Below are 14,881 nucleotides of genomic sequence, written 5' to 3' on the forward strand. Positions count from 1 at the left end.
GAGAGAGTCAACGGAATTTAAGTCAACATAGCCGAGTAACAACAACACCAGGATTTATTGAATCAAATGTCCTGTTCAGTTGTGCTGAAAGGTAGGTAAGTGGACAGACATTCCTAAAACTCATCTGAATTAAAGGCAGGGAAAGTCACATCAATTTCTAATGACTAAATGTATTCCACGATGGGAAAGTAAACACTACTGTTTAAAATCTGAACACTAAGGAGATTTAGGTGTTCTCCTGGTTGGAAACTGACTGTCATGTTTAGTCTTGCATTCTAAACGCCTGTGTTTAAGATGAGAATACTTACTGGCAAATCTAAATAGCTAATGGTTAAGTTTTAAACACTGACATTTAGGTTCTAAACGTGTCCCATGTTTCACATGTCCACATCACTAAGGAATTATCATGGTCCACATACACCAACGCAGTCGTGAAGAGCACGATAATGCCTCTTCCCCCTCAGGAGGCTGAAAAGATTTGGCAGCTGCATTGAGAGCACTGGCTGCATCACCGCTTGGGTTGGCAACTGCTCGGCATCCGACCTGCAAGGTGCTACAGAGGTTTGTGCGTACGGCCCAGTACATCACTAGGACCGAGCTCCCTGCCATCCAGGACCTCTATACCAGGCACCTCAATGACCTCGTACCCCTGCACATGGACTCGGTACTGGTACCCCATGTTATCGTTACTCATTGTGTATTTACAATGCATTCTGAAAGAATTCAGACCCCTTCCCTTTTGCATATTTTGTTACGTTACAGCCTTATTCTAAAATTGATCCAAAAAAAATCCCCATCAATCTACACACATGAACCCATAATGATTAAGCGAAAACAGGTTTTTAAAATGAAACAAATTCCTTAAAAATAAAAAATGAAAATATCTTATTTACAGAAGTACTCAGACTCTTTGCTATGAGACTCGAAATAAAGCTCACGTGCATCCTGTTTCCATTGATCATCCTTGATGTTTCTATAACTTGACTGGAGTCCACCTGTGTGGTAAATTAAATTGATTGAACATGATTTGGAAAGGCACACACTTGTCTATATAACGTCCCACAGATGACAGTGCATGTCAGAGCAAAAACAAAGCTATGAGGTCCAAGGAATTGTCCGTAGAGCTCCAAGACAGGAGGATTGTGTTGAGGCAAAAAATCTCTGCAGCATTGAAGGTCCCCAAGAACACAGTGGCCATCATTCTTCAATGGAAGAAGTTTGGAAGCACCAAGACTCTTCCTATAGTTGGCTGCCCGGCCAAACTAAGCAATCGGGGGATACGGGCCTTGGTCAGGGAGGTGACCAAGAACCCGATGGTCACTCCGACAGAGCTCCAGAGTTCCACTGTGGAGAAGGATAACCATCTATGCAGCACTCCACCAATCAGACCTTTATGACAGAGTGGCCAGGCGGAATCCACTCCTCAGTAAAAGGCACATGATGGGCCTCCCAAGTGGCGCAGCGGACTAAGGCACAGCATCGCAGTGGTGGAGGCATTACTACAGACCAGGGTTCATTCCCGGGCTGTACCACAAGTCCAATAGGACAGCTCACAATTGGCTCAGCGTCGTCTGGCTTAGGGTAGGGTTTGGCTGGAGGGGCTTAACTTTGCTCATCGCGCCCTAGCAACTCCTTCTGGCGGGCCAGGTGCCTGCAGGCTGACCCCAGTCGGCAGTTGAATGGCACATAGGTGCGGCTGGCTTCCAGGTTAAGGAGCACGTTCAGGTGGGTCATGTTTTGGAGGACACATGACTCCACCTTTGCCTCTCCCGAGCCCATTGGGGAGTTGCAGGAATGAGACAAGATCGAAATTAAATGAATAAGGCACACGGCATGCTTGGAGTTTGCCAAAAGGCACCTAAAGCGCTCTCAGATCATGAGAAACAAGATTCTCTGGTCTGATGTAACCAAGAATAAACTCTTTGGCCTGAATGCCAAGCATCACATCTGGAGGAAACCTGGCACCATCCCTACGTTGAAGCATGGTGGTGGCAGCATCATGCTGTGGGGATGTTTTTCAGCGGCAGGGACTGGGAGACTAGTCAGGATCGAGGGAAAGATTAACAGAGCAAAGTACAGAGTGATCCTTGATGAAGATCCTTAATGAAGTAAAGAGAGCCTGCTCCAGAGAGCTCAGGACCTCAGACTGAGGTGAAGGTTCACCGTCCAACAGGACAGCGACCCTAAGCACACAGCCAAGACAACGAAGGAGTGGCTTCGAGACAAGTCTCTGAGTGTCCTTGAGTGCCATCAAACACATGTAAGTAAGATAACATTCCACCTATTCCACTCCAGCCATTACCAGGAGCCTGTCCTCACCAATTAAGGTGCCACCAATTTCCTGTGGCTTACATTCAACAACGGAAATATGGCCAAACTCTAAAGGGATCGTTTCACATTCAAATAGATCTAACCAGCTCATTCTACATGTAGATACAACTCTAAAGCCCATTCATTTGAATGTTCTTTAGCTGCTGTAACTTATAAAATACAATGGAAGGGTACTACCTGAATCTACACTGTCCAGTAGCCAGTTAATATGTTTTGCCAGGCTTATCTGAAGACGTGCTTAGTGCATTAGTTTCTTTTGCACCGTTAAGTGCCCGTGTTGAATAATATAATACGTAGATGGTGTCCATAACGTAGATGGTGTCCCCACGCACCTCTATGATTCAGAGGGGTTGGGTTACATGCAGAAGACACATTTTGGTTGAATGCATTCCGTTGCTCAACTGACTAGGTATCTCTTTTCCCTAACGTAGGCTTAAAGCCCACCTGCTCTGATCTTTGATACAGTTTAATCAAATCTTGTTTGGGGGGAAATTAATTATTGATATTGATTTCTGTCTGATGAAAACCTCTTCTCTCCAAAACAGAAACTTTTCAGGAATTTGAAAAAAATGACCATATTTTCCCATTAACGAAAATACATTTATGAAGCTTCAGACGCAATTTAGAAAATATTTTCTTGGTCCTAGAATCATTAAATGATCAGTATACATTGAGGGGAGTTACTGCTTTAGTTAAATGTTAAACAAATAAAATAAATGAAAATAGGCTAAAATGTAGGCCTACTCTCAGTGTAGAAACAATGCTATCTAATCTACTGCCTGTCTTTTCTCGGCCCTCTACAAAGACCATTATGAGTTTGTCTTGTTTTATAGAAATGCTGATTCACCTTAAAATCCATTGTTTTGGGGATGAGAGCTGCTTAAAGAGATGTCCATATTGTGAAAAAAAGATCAAAGGAGGCTAAACCTTTCACTTTAAGGTTGGCAATACCACTTCAATCTATTAACTAGCATGTTCATTATAGGCCCTAAGGTAAATATAGGCCATGCAAATCTGTACATAAAAGGCACCGGACTACTCTGAATATGTTTTGTTTTAATTATTTATTTCACCTTTATTTAACCAGGTAGACTAGTTAAGAACAAGTTCTCATTTACAACTGCGACCTGGCCAAGATAAAACAAAGCCATACGTCACAAACAACAACACAGAGTTACACATGGAATAAACAAACATACAGTCAAAAATACAATATAGATATATTGTACACATTGTGTGCAATTTAGGTAGGATAAGGGAGGTAAGGCGATAAATAGGCCATAGTGGCGAAATAATTACAATATGGCAATTAAACACTGGAGTGATAGATGTGCAGGAGATGAATGTGCAAGTAGAGATATTGGGGTGCAAAGGAGAAAAATAAAATAAATAAAAATAATTAACAATATGGCGATGAGGTAGTTGGATAGGCTATTTACAGATGGGCTATGTACAGGTGCAGTGATCTGTGAACTGTTCTGACAGCTGGTGCTTAAAGTTAGTGTAGGAGATATGAGTCTCCAACTTCAGTGATTTTTGCAGTTCGTTCCAGTCATTGGCAGCAGAGAACTGGAAGGAAAGGCGGCCAAAGGGGTAATTGGCTTTGGGGGTGACCAGTGAAATATACCTGCTGGAGCGAGTGCCATGGGTGGGTGCTGCTATGGTGACCAGTGAGCTGAGATAAGGCGGGGATTTACCTAGCAAAGACTTATAGATGACCTGGAGCCAGTGGGTTTGGCGGCGAACATGAAGCGAGGGCCAGCCAACGAGAGCATACAGGTCGCAGTGATGGGTAGTAAATGGGGCTTTGGTGGCAAAACGGATGGCACTGTGATAGACTGCATCCAATTTGCTGAGTGTTGGAGGCAGCTTTCCAATCTTTGGGGATCTCAGACGATACAAAAGAGAGGTTGAACAGGCTAGTAATCGGGGTTGCAACAATTTCGGAAGATAATTCTTAGAAAGAGAGGGTCCAGATTGTCGAGCCCGGGTGATTTGTAGGGGTCCAGATTTTACAGCTCTTTCAGAACATCAGCTATCTGGATTTGGGTGAAGAAGAAATGGGGAGGCCTGGGCAAGTTGCTGTGGGGGGTGCAGTGTCCAGGAACTTTTTGGAGTTTGTGCTACAGGATGCAAATTTCTGTTTGAAAAAGCTATCCTTTGCTTTCCTAACTGCCTGTGTATATTGGTTCCTAACTTCCCTGAAAAGTTGCATATCGCAGGGGTTATGTGATGCTAGTGCATTACGCCACAGGATGATTTTGTGTTGGTTAAGGGCAGTCAAGTCTGGAGTGAACCATGGGCTATATCTGTTCCTGGTTCTACATTTTTTGAATGGGGCATGCTTATTTAAGATGGTGAGGAAAGCACTTTTAAAGAATAACCAGGCATCCTCTACTGACAGGATGAGGTCAATATCCTTCCAGGTCGAATAGAAAGGCCTGCTCGCTATGTGCTAAATTTGTAGGCCTTACGGTATATATTTTTTTATTTTTTTATTTCACCTTTATTTAAACAGGTAGGCTAGTTGAGAACAAGTTCTCATTTGCAACGACGACCTGGCCAAGATAAAGCATAGCAATTTGGCACATACAACAACACAGAGTTACACATGGAATAAACAAAACATACAGTCAATAATACAGTAGAACAAAATAAAACAAACAATCTATATACAGTGAGTGCAAATGAGGTAAGTTAAGGGAGTTAAGGCAATAAATAGGAAGTAATTACAATATAGCAATTAAACACTGGAACGGTAAATGTGCAGAAGAGGAATGTACAAGTAGAGATAATGGGGTGCAAAGGAGCAAGATAAATAAATAAATACAGCATGGGGATGAGGTAGTTGGATGGGCTGTTAACTGATGGGCTATATACAGGTGCAGTGATCTGTGAGCTGCTCTGACAGCTGGTGCTTAAAGCTAGTGAGGGAGATATGAGTCTCAAGCATCAGAGATTTTTGCAGTTCGTTCCCGTCATTGGTGGCAGAGGACTGGAAGGAAAGACGACCAAAGGAGGAATTGGCTTTGGGGGTGACCAGTGAGATATACCTGCTGGAGCGTGTGCCACGGGTGGGTGCTGCTATGGTGACCAGTGAGCTGAGATAAGGCGGGGCTTTACCTAGCAGATACTTGTAGATAACCTGTAGCCAGTGGGTTTGGCGACGAGTATGAAGCGAGGGCCAACCAATGAGAGCATACAGGTCGCAATGTTGGGTAGTGTACGGGGCTTTGGTGACAAAATGGATGGCACTGTAATAGACTGCATCCAGTTTGTTGAGTAGAGTGTTGGAAGCTATTTTATAGATGACATCGCCGAAGTCAAGGATCGGTAGGATGGTCAGTTTTACGAGGGTATGTTTGGCAGCATGAGTGAAGGATGCTTTGTTGCGAAATAGCCGATTCTAGATTTAATATTGGATGCTTAATGTGAGTCTGGAAGTAGGGTTTACAGTCTAACCAGACACCTAGGTATTGGTAGTTTTCCACGTATTCTAAGTCGGAGCCGTCCAGAGTAGTGATGCTGGACGGGCGAGCAGGTGTGGGCAGTGATCGGTTGAAGAGCATGCATTTAGTGTTACTTGCGTTTAAGAGCAGTTGAAAGCCACGGAAGGGGAGTTGTATGGCATTGAAGCTCATCTGGATGTTAGTTAACACAGTGTCTAAAGAAGGGCGAGATGTATACAGAATGGTGTCGTCTGCGTAGAAGTGGATCAGAGAATCACCAGCAACAAGAGCGACATCATTGATGTATACAGAGAAGAGAGTCAGCCCGATAATTGAACCCTGTGGCACCCCCATAGAGACTGCCAGAGGTCCGGACAACAGGCACTCCGATTTGACACACTGAACTCTATCAGAGTTGGTAAACCAGGCGAGGCAGTCATTTGAGAAACCAAGGCTGTCGAGTCTGCCAATAAGAATGTGGTGATTGACAGAGTCGAAAGCCTTGGCCAGGTCGATGAATACAGCTGCACAGTAATATCTCTTATCGATGCCGGTTATGATGGCGTTTAGGACCTTGAGCATGACCAGCTCGGAAACCAGATTGCATAGCGGAGAAGGTACGGTGGGATTCGAAATGGTCGGTAATCTGTTTGTTAACTTGGCTTTCGAAGACTTTAGAAAGACAGGGTAGGATAGATATACAGTATATCACAAAAGTGAGTACACCCCTCACATTTTCGTAAATATTTGAGTATATCTTTTCATTGATATATATTCTTCATCACACTGAAGAAATGACACTTTGCTACAATGTAAGTGTACAGCTTGTATAACCGTGTAAATTTGCTGTTCCCTCAAAATAACTCAACACACAGCCATTAATGTCTAAACCGCTGGCAACAAAAGTGAGTACACCCCTAAGTGAAAATGTCCAAATTGGGCCCAATTAGCCATTTTCCCTCCCCGGTGTCATGTGACTCGTTAGTGTTACAAGGTCTCAGGTGTGAATGGGGAGCAGGTGTGTTAAATTTAGTGTCATCGCTCTCACACTCCCTCATACTGACCGGTCACTGGAAGTTCAATATGGCACCTCATGGCAAAGAACTCTCTGAGGATCTGAAAAAAATAATTGTTTCTCTACATAAAGATGGCCTGGGCTATAAGAAGATTGCCAAGACCCTGAAACTGAGTTGCAGCACGGTGACCAAGACCATACAGTGGTTTAACTGGACAGGTTCCACTCAAAACAGGCCTCGCCATGGTCGACCAAAGAAGTTGAGTGCACATGCTCAGCGTCATATCTAGAGGTTGTCTTCAGGAAATAGACTTATGAGTGCTGCCAGCATTGCTGCAGAGGTTGAAGGGGTGGGGGGTCAGCCTGTCAGTGCTCAGACCATACGCCGTACACTGCATCAAATTGGTCAGCATGGCTGTCGTCCCAGAAGGAAGCCTCTTCTAAAGATGATGCACAAGAAAGCTCGCAAGCAGTTTTCTGAAGACAAGCAGACTAAGGACATGGATTACTGGAACCATGTCCTGTGGTCTGATGAGACCAAGATAAACTTATTTGGTTCAGATGGTGTCAAGCGTGTGTGGTGGCAACCAGGTGAGGAGTACAAAGACAAGTGTGTCTTGCCTACAGTCAAGCATGGTGGCGAGAGTGTCATGGTCTGGGGCTGCATAAGTGCTGCCGGCACTGGGGAGCTACAGTTCATTGAGGGAACCATGAATGCCAACATGTACTGTGACATACTGAAGCAGAGCATGATCCCCTCCCTTCGGAGACTGGGCCGCAGGGCAGTATTCCAACATGATAACGGCCCCAAACACACCTCCAAGACGACTACTGCCTTGCTAAAGAAGCTGAGGGTAAAGGTGATGGACTGGCCAAGCATGTCTCCAGACCTAAACCCTATTGAGCATCTGTGGGGCATCCTCAAACGGACGGTGGAGGAGTGCAAGATCTCTAACATTACAAAAGGTTACAAAAGAGAGATTGAACATGCTAGTAATAGGGGTTGCAACAATTTTGGCAGATAATTTTAGAAAGAGAGGGTCCAGATTTTCTAGCCCAAATGATTTATAGGGGTTCAGATTTTGCAGCTCTTTCAGAACATCAGCTATCTGGATTTGGGTGAACGAGAAATGGTGGGGGCTTTGTTGGGTTGCTGTGGAGGGTGCCGGGCAGTTGACCGGGGTAGTGCAGAACGCTAATGCCTTCAATATTAATGCAGAACGCCACAGGATGTTTTTGTGCTGGTCAAGGGCAGACAGGTCTGGAGTGAACCAAGGACTATATCTATTCCTAGTTCTATTTTTTTAAATGGGGCATGCTTATTTAAGATGGTGAGGAAGGCACTTTTAAAGAATAGCCAGGCATCATCTTCTGACGGGATGAGGTCAATGTCATTCCAGGATACCCCAGCCAGGTCGATTAGAAAGGCCTGCTCGCAGAAGTGTTTTAAGGAGCGTTTGACAGTGATGAGGGGTGGTCGTTTGGTCGTAGACCCATTACGGATGCAGGCAATGAGGCAGTGATCGCTGAGATCTTGATTGAAAACAGCAGAGGTGTATTTGGAGGGCGAGTTAGTTAGGATGACATCTATGAGGGTGCCCATGTTTACGGATTTGGAGATGTACCTGGTAGGTTCATTGATAAATTGAGAGAGATTGAGGGCATCAAGCTTAGATTGTAGGATGGCCGGGGTGTTAAGCATGTCCCAGTTTAGGTTACCTAGTAGCACGAGCTCAGAAGATAGATGGGGGGCAATCAATTCATATATGGTATTGAGGGAACAGCTGGGGGCAGAGGGAGGTCTATAGCAAGCGGCAACAGTGAGAGACTTGTTTCTGGAAAGGTGAATTTTTAGAAGTAGAAGATCGAATTGTTTGGGTACAGACTTGGATAGTAATACAGAACTCTGCAGGCTATCTTTGCAGTAGATTGCAACACTGCCCCCTTTGGCAGTTCTATCGTGGCGGAAAATGTTATAGTTAGCGATGGAGATTTCAGGGTTTTTGGTGGTTTTCCTAAGCCAGGATTCAGACACGGCTAAGACATCCGGGTTGGCAGAGTGTGCTAAAGCAGTGAGTAAAACAAACTTAGGGAGTAGACTTCTAATGTTAACATGCATGAAACCAAGGCTTTTACAGTTACAGAAGTCATCAAATGAGAGCACCTGGGGAGTGGGAGTGGAGCTAGGCACTGCAGGACTTGGATTAACCTCTACATCACCAGAGGAACAGAGGAGAAGTAGGGTAAGGGTAGGGCTAAATGCTATACGAACTGACTGTCTAGCACATTCGGAACAGACAGTAAAAGGAGCAGGTTTCTGGGCACGATAGCATAGATTCAAGGCAGAGTGTATAGACAAAGGTAAGGTAGGATGTGAATACATTGGAGGTAAACCTAGGCATTGAGTAATGATGAGAGTCTCTAGAGACGTTTAAACCAGGTGATGTCATTGCATATGTAGGAGGTGGAACAACATGGTTGGTTAAGGCATATTGAGCAGGGCTAGAGGCTCTACAGTGAAATAAGACAGTAATCAATAACCAGGACAGTAATGGACAAGGTATATTGATATTAGAGAGAGGCATACGTAACCAATTGAACATATGGGTCCAGTGAGTGGTTGGGCTGACTGTGGGCACGGAGATTCAGACAGTTAGCAGGCCGATGCTAACAAGCTAACAGTTAGTAGGCCGGGGCTAAACAAGCTAGCAGTTAGCAGACCGGGTTGGCAAGCAAGCAGTTAGCAGGGGCTAGCAGTTAGCAGACCGGGGCAGGCAAGTTGGCAGTTAGTAGACCGGGTCTGGCAAGCAAGCAGTTAGCAGGGGCTAGCAGTTAGCGGACCGGGCACGCAAGTTAGCAGTTAGTAGATCGTGGCTAGCAAGTTAGCTTTTGGGGGACGTCGCGATCCTGATGAAAATGTTCAGAGTTTGAGGTAGGAATCCGGGGATATGGAGATAAATAGGTCCGTTATGCTCTGGTTTGAGTTACGTTGTTCGAACTGGCGAGAGCTTTCCGAGCTAAATGTTAGCTGATAACCGCTAGCAATGGTTTGCTAACTGATAGCTGGTAGGTAGCCTAGCTGGCTAGCTTCAGTTGAGGGATTCCAGATCCAAAGTAAATAGGAATACTTTCGAAAAAAAAGCAGATCCACGCCACATTGGGTTAGGCGGGTTGCAGGAGATTATTTAGAAGTTGAGGTTTAGGAAAATATTTTTAAGATATGCGAAGAAAACATATATATATATACAAGGGACAGGACAAAGACGTCTGACTGCTATATCCTAGAGCATATACATCTGTTATCTTCTATCAAATTGGTATTGTGAAATCAGGCAAAAATTCATTGGAGGAAAAGGAAGGACCGGATCATTTGACTGAGAAAAGGTTATCTGCGTTTTATTCAGGCAGCTCGTGCATGGCCAGCTGCAGATCCTCCCTCGTGACGTGGCTGTAGGCAGCGCAGCCTGCAGGAGCTCCAGGATGTGTCCTTTCAGAAGCTCAGCTCACGTTCAAGATGCAGCAACAGCTGACAGAATGAACTTCCGATAAAGTTACGTTCACACAATAATGCGATTGTTGTGGATAGTCTGGTTAATATAATAGTTCGTTTAATACGTTTACATGCTTTGCAAGAAGAACGACTTTCATTCCCTAATAATGTGTTTACATGGACACATCTGAAATCAGGCTGATGGGAAATGCAGTAAATCGCCAATCAAAATAAACATTCTACCACAGTGACCATTATTTTTCGGACATGTAAAGTTTGTATGTGAAAATGATTCACTTGCACATGCGTAGAAAGATTGCTCAGAAAACCAGGTATGTTATCGGTGTATGCTTACACCGATTATTAAGATAAGCAGAGTAAGGTGTCAACATGACTAATGCCATACTCGGCCTTCTGCCATAATCAGTTTAATATCGATTTTGTTTTAGTGTGAATGTAAACGTATTGATGCCTCCACGGTTTTTGTTTGTGTTAACGCTTTATTAATCACAACATTTTGCAACCTATCACTTGCATGATCTGTCATTAAATCATGACGGAAATGTAAAGGACTCAAACCTGTTTTCTACAGGGGTAATGCAGCGGCAGCAACAGTCGTGCAGTTGAAATTATTATACATGTAGGCCTGTCATTATTTGGTTTCCAAAAATGCGTTCTAACCTATATCAGTGGCGTGGTAGGCTGATGGTGCAATGAGGGAATGATTGCATACAGTAACCTATAGGTCTATTTTTGTAGGCTACTTATCTTTTCTGATAAATTGATGAGCTGCTGAAATGTATAACGGAAGTGGTCCGTTTGTCTATGCAGACGCATTATTTTGATGCTACTAATGGTAGTAAATATGTTTTTATTATCTATAAAGTTGATGTGCAGAAACATTGTCATTTTACTGGTATTGCATCATCATTCTGTTTCGCCTGTTAACGTACCAGAGTTATTTAGCTAAAACGACATTTGACCTACTTTTCTAAAACAATTCATGTTGGATAATGAACAGGTTTTAAGGATTAATAGCGGGTAGTGGCTATAGACTACATGTTGCTGGACTAAGTTTAGTGAAACACTTGTCTGCACAATGCTGTGTTGACTTTAATTCATTGTGCTATGTAGTGGTTATAAGTTATGTAACTATTTAAAATGGAGCCTTTTCACCACCCAACAACCACGACCCTGACTGTGATTAGCCTATCGACTGTATATCACCGCATAACTGGCATTATCTTGACACAGGGGTTGTGCGTAATGCTGTTACGCAATTAAACCTCCATGGCGTGTAGACTGCAGACTCACCTATGGTGGTGATGACTGTGATGGCAAAGTAAAAAGATCCAGCAAATTTCCACTGAACCCCAGCCCTGTGGGGCTCGGCCTCCATAATGATGGTCTCCAGTTTGCGGTAGTCGTCCTCGCTAATGTTATATTTCCCTTGGAGACGCTTCTCCTCTGCCTCCAGCTGTTCTTTCTCCCGCATCTCGAAATCTGACTCCAGGGCATCGAACACCGCGGCCCCGACCAGCAGGTACGTGAACGTGCAGATGATCAGGGACAAGGTCCGCACGTTCTGCCGCTTCATGACCACCAGGATCCGGCGAGTGAGGGGCTCATGTCCCCTCGTATCCCCCGGGAAGGCTGCGCAGCAATCGGGAAAGCGTTGGCAGCGGCTGGAAGAGGAGGGACAGACTGGCGCGTGTTGGTGACGGTGGGTGCGCTGGACGGAGGAGCAGTAGTGGAGATTGCTAAGAGTGTGATCCCTGTAACAGGTCCCCAGATCCTGCTCCGGGTTCGCAGAGAGACACAGGAGACTGCTCGATCTCCGGGACCACGAGCCCTGCAGCCTAGAAACTCTGCGCAATACCTGCCCAAACCAAGTCCTCCCGGCGCGTAGTGCCATCAACAAGCAGTTGCTAGATTCCTCTGTTGTCTTCTTATCGAAGTCAACGTTTTTATAACGAATTCAATTAAACACATATGGCAAATTAATGTTCGATTATTTTCGTTGTGAATCTGTAAATGTCTGATGCAGTATTTTCAGGTTGTGTATCATGCATTCCTGGAAGATTTAAAGAGAAGTGAACCGATCCACGAGAGGTTAGATGAGGGTGAAGCATCTTTTCGCATCTGCTCCCAGTAAGTTTCAATAAGCAGCAACCAGTTCATTTCGGCGCCTCATCCTCAAGTGGCAGGCTATTTTTAACAACGAACCATCCCCCCCACATTCGCACATAATTAATTGACTGTGTGGAATCCAGAAATACAGCTCAGAAATAGAAGACATCGCCCGAAGTTATTTCCATTTGATTCACAATGTGCTGTGTTGAGTCGTCGACCAGACAGAGGGATAAATGAGGAGAGCGACACAACTGAAGATCCGGGGAGGAAAAAAGGCTACTCACTCAATTGATTCGCGCTGTGGGGATCTGAACCCCGGCAAAGATCAACACATTTAACCAAACAGAGATGTAACACTGTGCACAGCATACTTCGTGTCCATTGCGCATTTATATACTACAGATTCCTTTCGTTATATCGGATCATATTGCCATGCTTTATTGTAAAGATACAACTATCCCAAAACCGTGACTCGAAGAACCACCTCGTGATCAATAAATCAACATGGACAACAGGTTCAGTTTCAAATGTTCCTGTCCTAGAATAGTGACGCGGTGTTCTGCCTCAGGACCAAAAGTGCATTGTCACTGTGTAGCCTACTTTAGCAACCAGGAGCAGGCAAACCCAAACTATCGGTATAGCCTAAGTGATAAATGACAGAATTGGAAACTTCACAAAATCAAAATAATTAATGATCCTGGTGCATGTCTCCCATTAGGCGCACGGTGACTACCGGCTCAACTGCGAGCATCCACGTGCCCTCGAGGCTTGAGCTGATTTCTCCGCGGGCTACCAATCAACTGGAGTTGAATTAGAAAAAAACATCGGTTTTTCCTCGTTAGTAGAAGTTACTTGAGGCCATGAATTAACGCTACTTTCAGAGGATAGAGAGACAGAGATGATGATGCCGAACACTGTGTGTCCTCACAGTCTACTGATGCTAAGTGTGTGGATTCTCTCAGCATCAAAGTTATCTCCTGTGAGAAGTGTGGCAGGCTAGACCATTTAAGAGACTATTACGATCTGATTATCCATCGGTTCTATTTTAGTACACTCTATTTTAAGACATTCCAATTGTTGAACATGTTTACTTCAATCAGTCTTCTCTGTTAATATCCCTCCCCACGTGTCACCCCACCCCTCTCCTCACCACAACTCCGGCAGCGACCACTACCACTCATTATCAATACGAGTTTACTTTCAAATACATGACTGCCTCACATATGGCTTGGCTCTGCCAGCCGGGTTAGCCCAAATCTAATGAAACGCTAAATCGTTGTGTGTGCCGGTAGCCAGTAGCCGCTGTCCATGGTGCTAGTTTACAGTCCGGGTTCGCATGCATGTGCGCTGGAAGGACTAGGAAGCACCGTGCTGCAGCTGAAGATGCATCCATCTATGAAGATGGGTGTTCACAGACACCGTGTCAATTCCTCCATTAGATATGCTCTAAGTCTGTATTTCCTTGATTGTGTAATTAACAACTCAAATATTGTAACAACATTTAGCAAAATTCAGAATTTAAGTTTAAATGAATTAGAGTGAAGGAAAATATAAATGCAACATGTAACAACTTCAAAGACTTTATTGAGTTACAGTTCATATTTGGAAATCAGTCAATTGGAGAAAAAAATAGGCCCTAATCTATGGATTTCACATGACTGGGAATACAGATATTCATCTATTGGTCACAGACATCTTAATGAAGAAAAGATGGGGTGAATCAGAAAAGCAGTCAGTATCTGGTGTGACCACCATTTGCCTCATGCAGCGCTACACATCTCCTTTACATAGAGTTCATTGATCAGGCTGATGATTGTGTCTTGTGGAATGTTCAAACACTCTTCCATGGCTGTGGGAAGTTGCTGGATATTGGAGGGAACTGGAACATATTGTTGTACACCTCGATCCAGAGCATCCCAAACAGGCTCAATGAGTACAGATCCTTGCGACATGGGGCCGTGTATTATCGCGCTGAAACATGAGGTCATGTTGGCCGATGAATGGCACGGCAATGGGCCTCAGGATCTCGTCACATTATCTCAAATTTACATGAAATGCAATTGTGCTCATTGTCCGTAGTTTATGCCAGCCCATACCATAATCCCACCACCACCATGGGGCACTCTCTTCACAATGTTGATATCAGCAAAATGCTCACCCACACAATGCCATACATGCTGTCTGCCATCTGCCCGGTACAGTTGAAATCAGGATTAATCCGCAAAGAGCACACCAGTGTGCCAGTGGCCATCGAAGGTGAGCATTTGCCCACTGAAGTCGGTTACGACGCCAAACTGCAGTCAGGTCAAGACCCTGGTGTGGATGACGAGCATTCAGATAAGCTTCCCTGAGGCGATTTTTGACAGTTTGAGCAGAAATTCTTTGGTTGTTCAAACCCAGTTTCGTCAGCTGTCTGAGTGGCTGGTGTCAGACAATCCTGCAGGTGAAGAAGCCAGATGTGGA

At 44.5% G+C, this 14,881-nt stretch overlaps 1 protein-coding gene across 1 annotated transcript in view; it reads right to left on the minus strand.

Moving 5' to 3' along the window:
• The window catches only part of LOC124012993 (potassium channel subfamily K member 9-like), a 46,602-nt gene extending 34,052 nt beyond the window's left edge, over positions 1–12,550 (minus strand). Inside the window, 1 exon segment of the mRNA XM_046327097.1 lies at positions 11,600–12,550. Within this exon segment, the coding sequence (XP_046183053.1) occupies positions 11,600–12,200 (601 nt within the window). The 5' untranslated portion in view covers positions 12,201–12,550.
• Between the last annotated feature and the right edge of the window lie 2,331 nt (positions 12,551–14,881).

This window comes from Oncorhynchus gorbuscha, linkage group LG24 (genome assembly GCF_021184085.1).
Source record: "Oncorhynchus gorbuscha isolate QuinsamMale2020 ecotype Even-year linkage group LG24, OgorEven_v1.0, whole genome shotgun sequence".
In the NCBI taxonomy this organism is placed as follows: domain Eukaryota; kingdom Metazoa; phylum Chordata; class Actinopteri; order Salmoniformes; family Salmonidae; genus Oncorhynchus; species Oncorhynchus gorbuscha.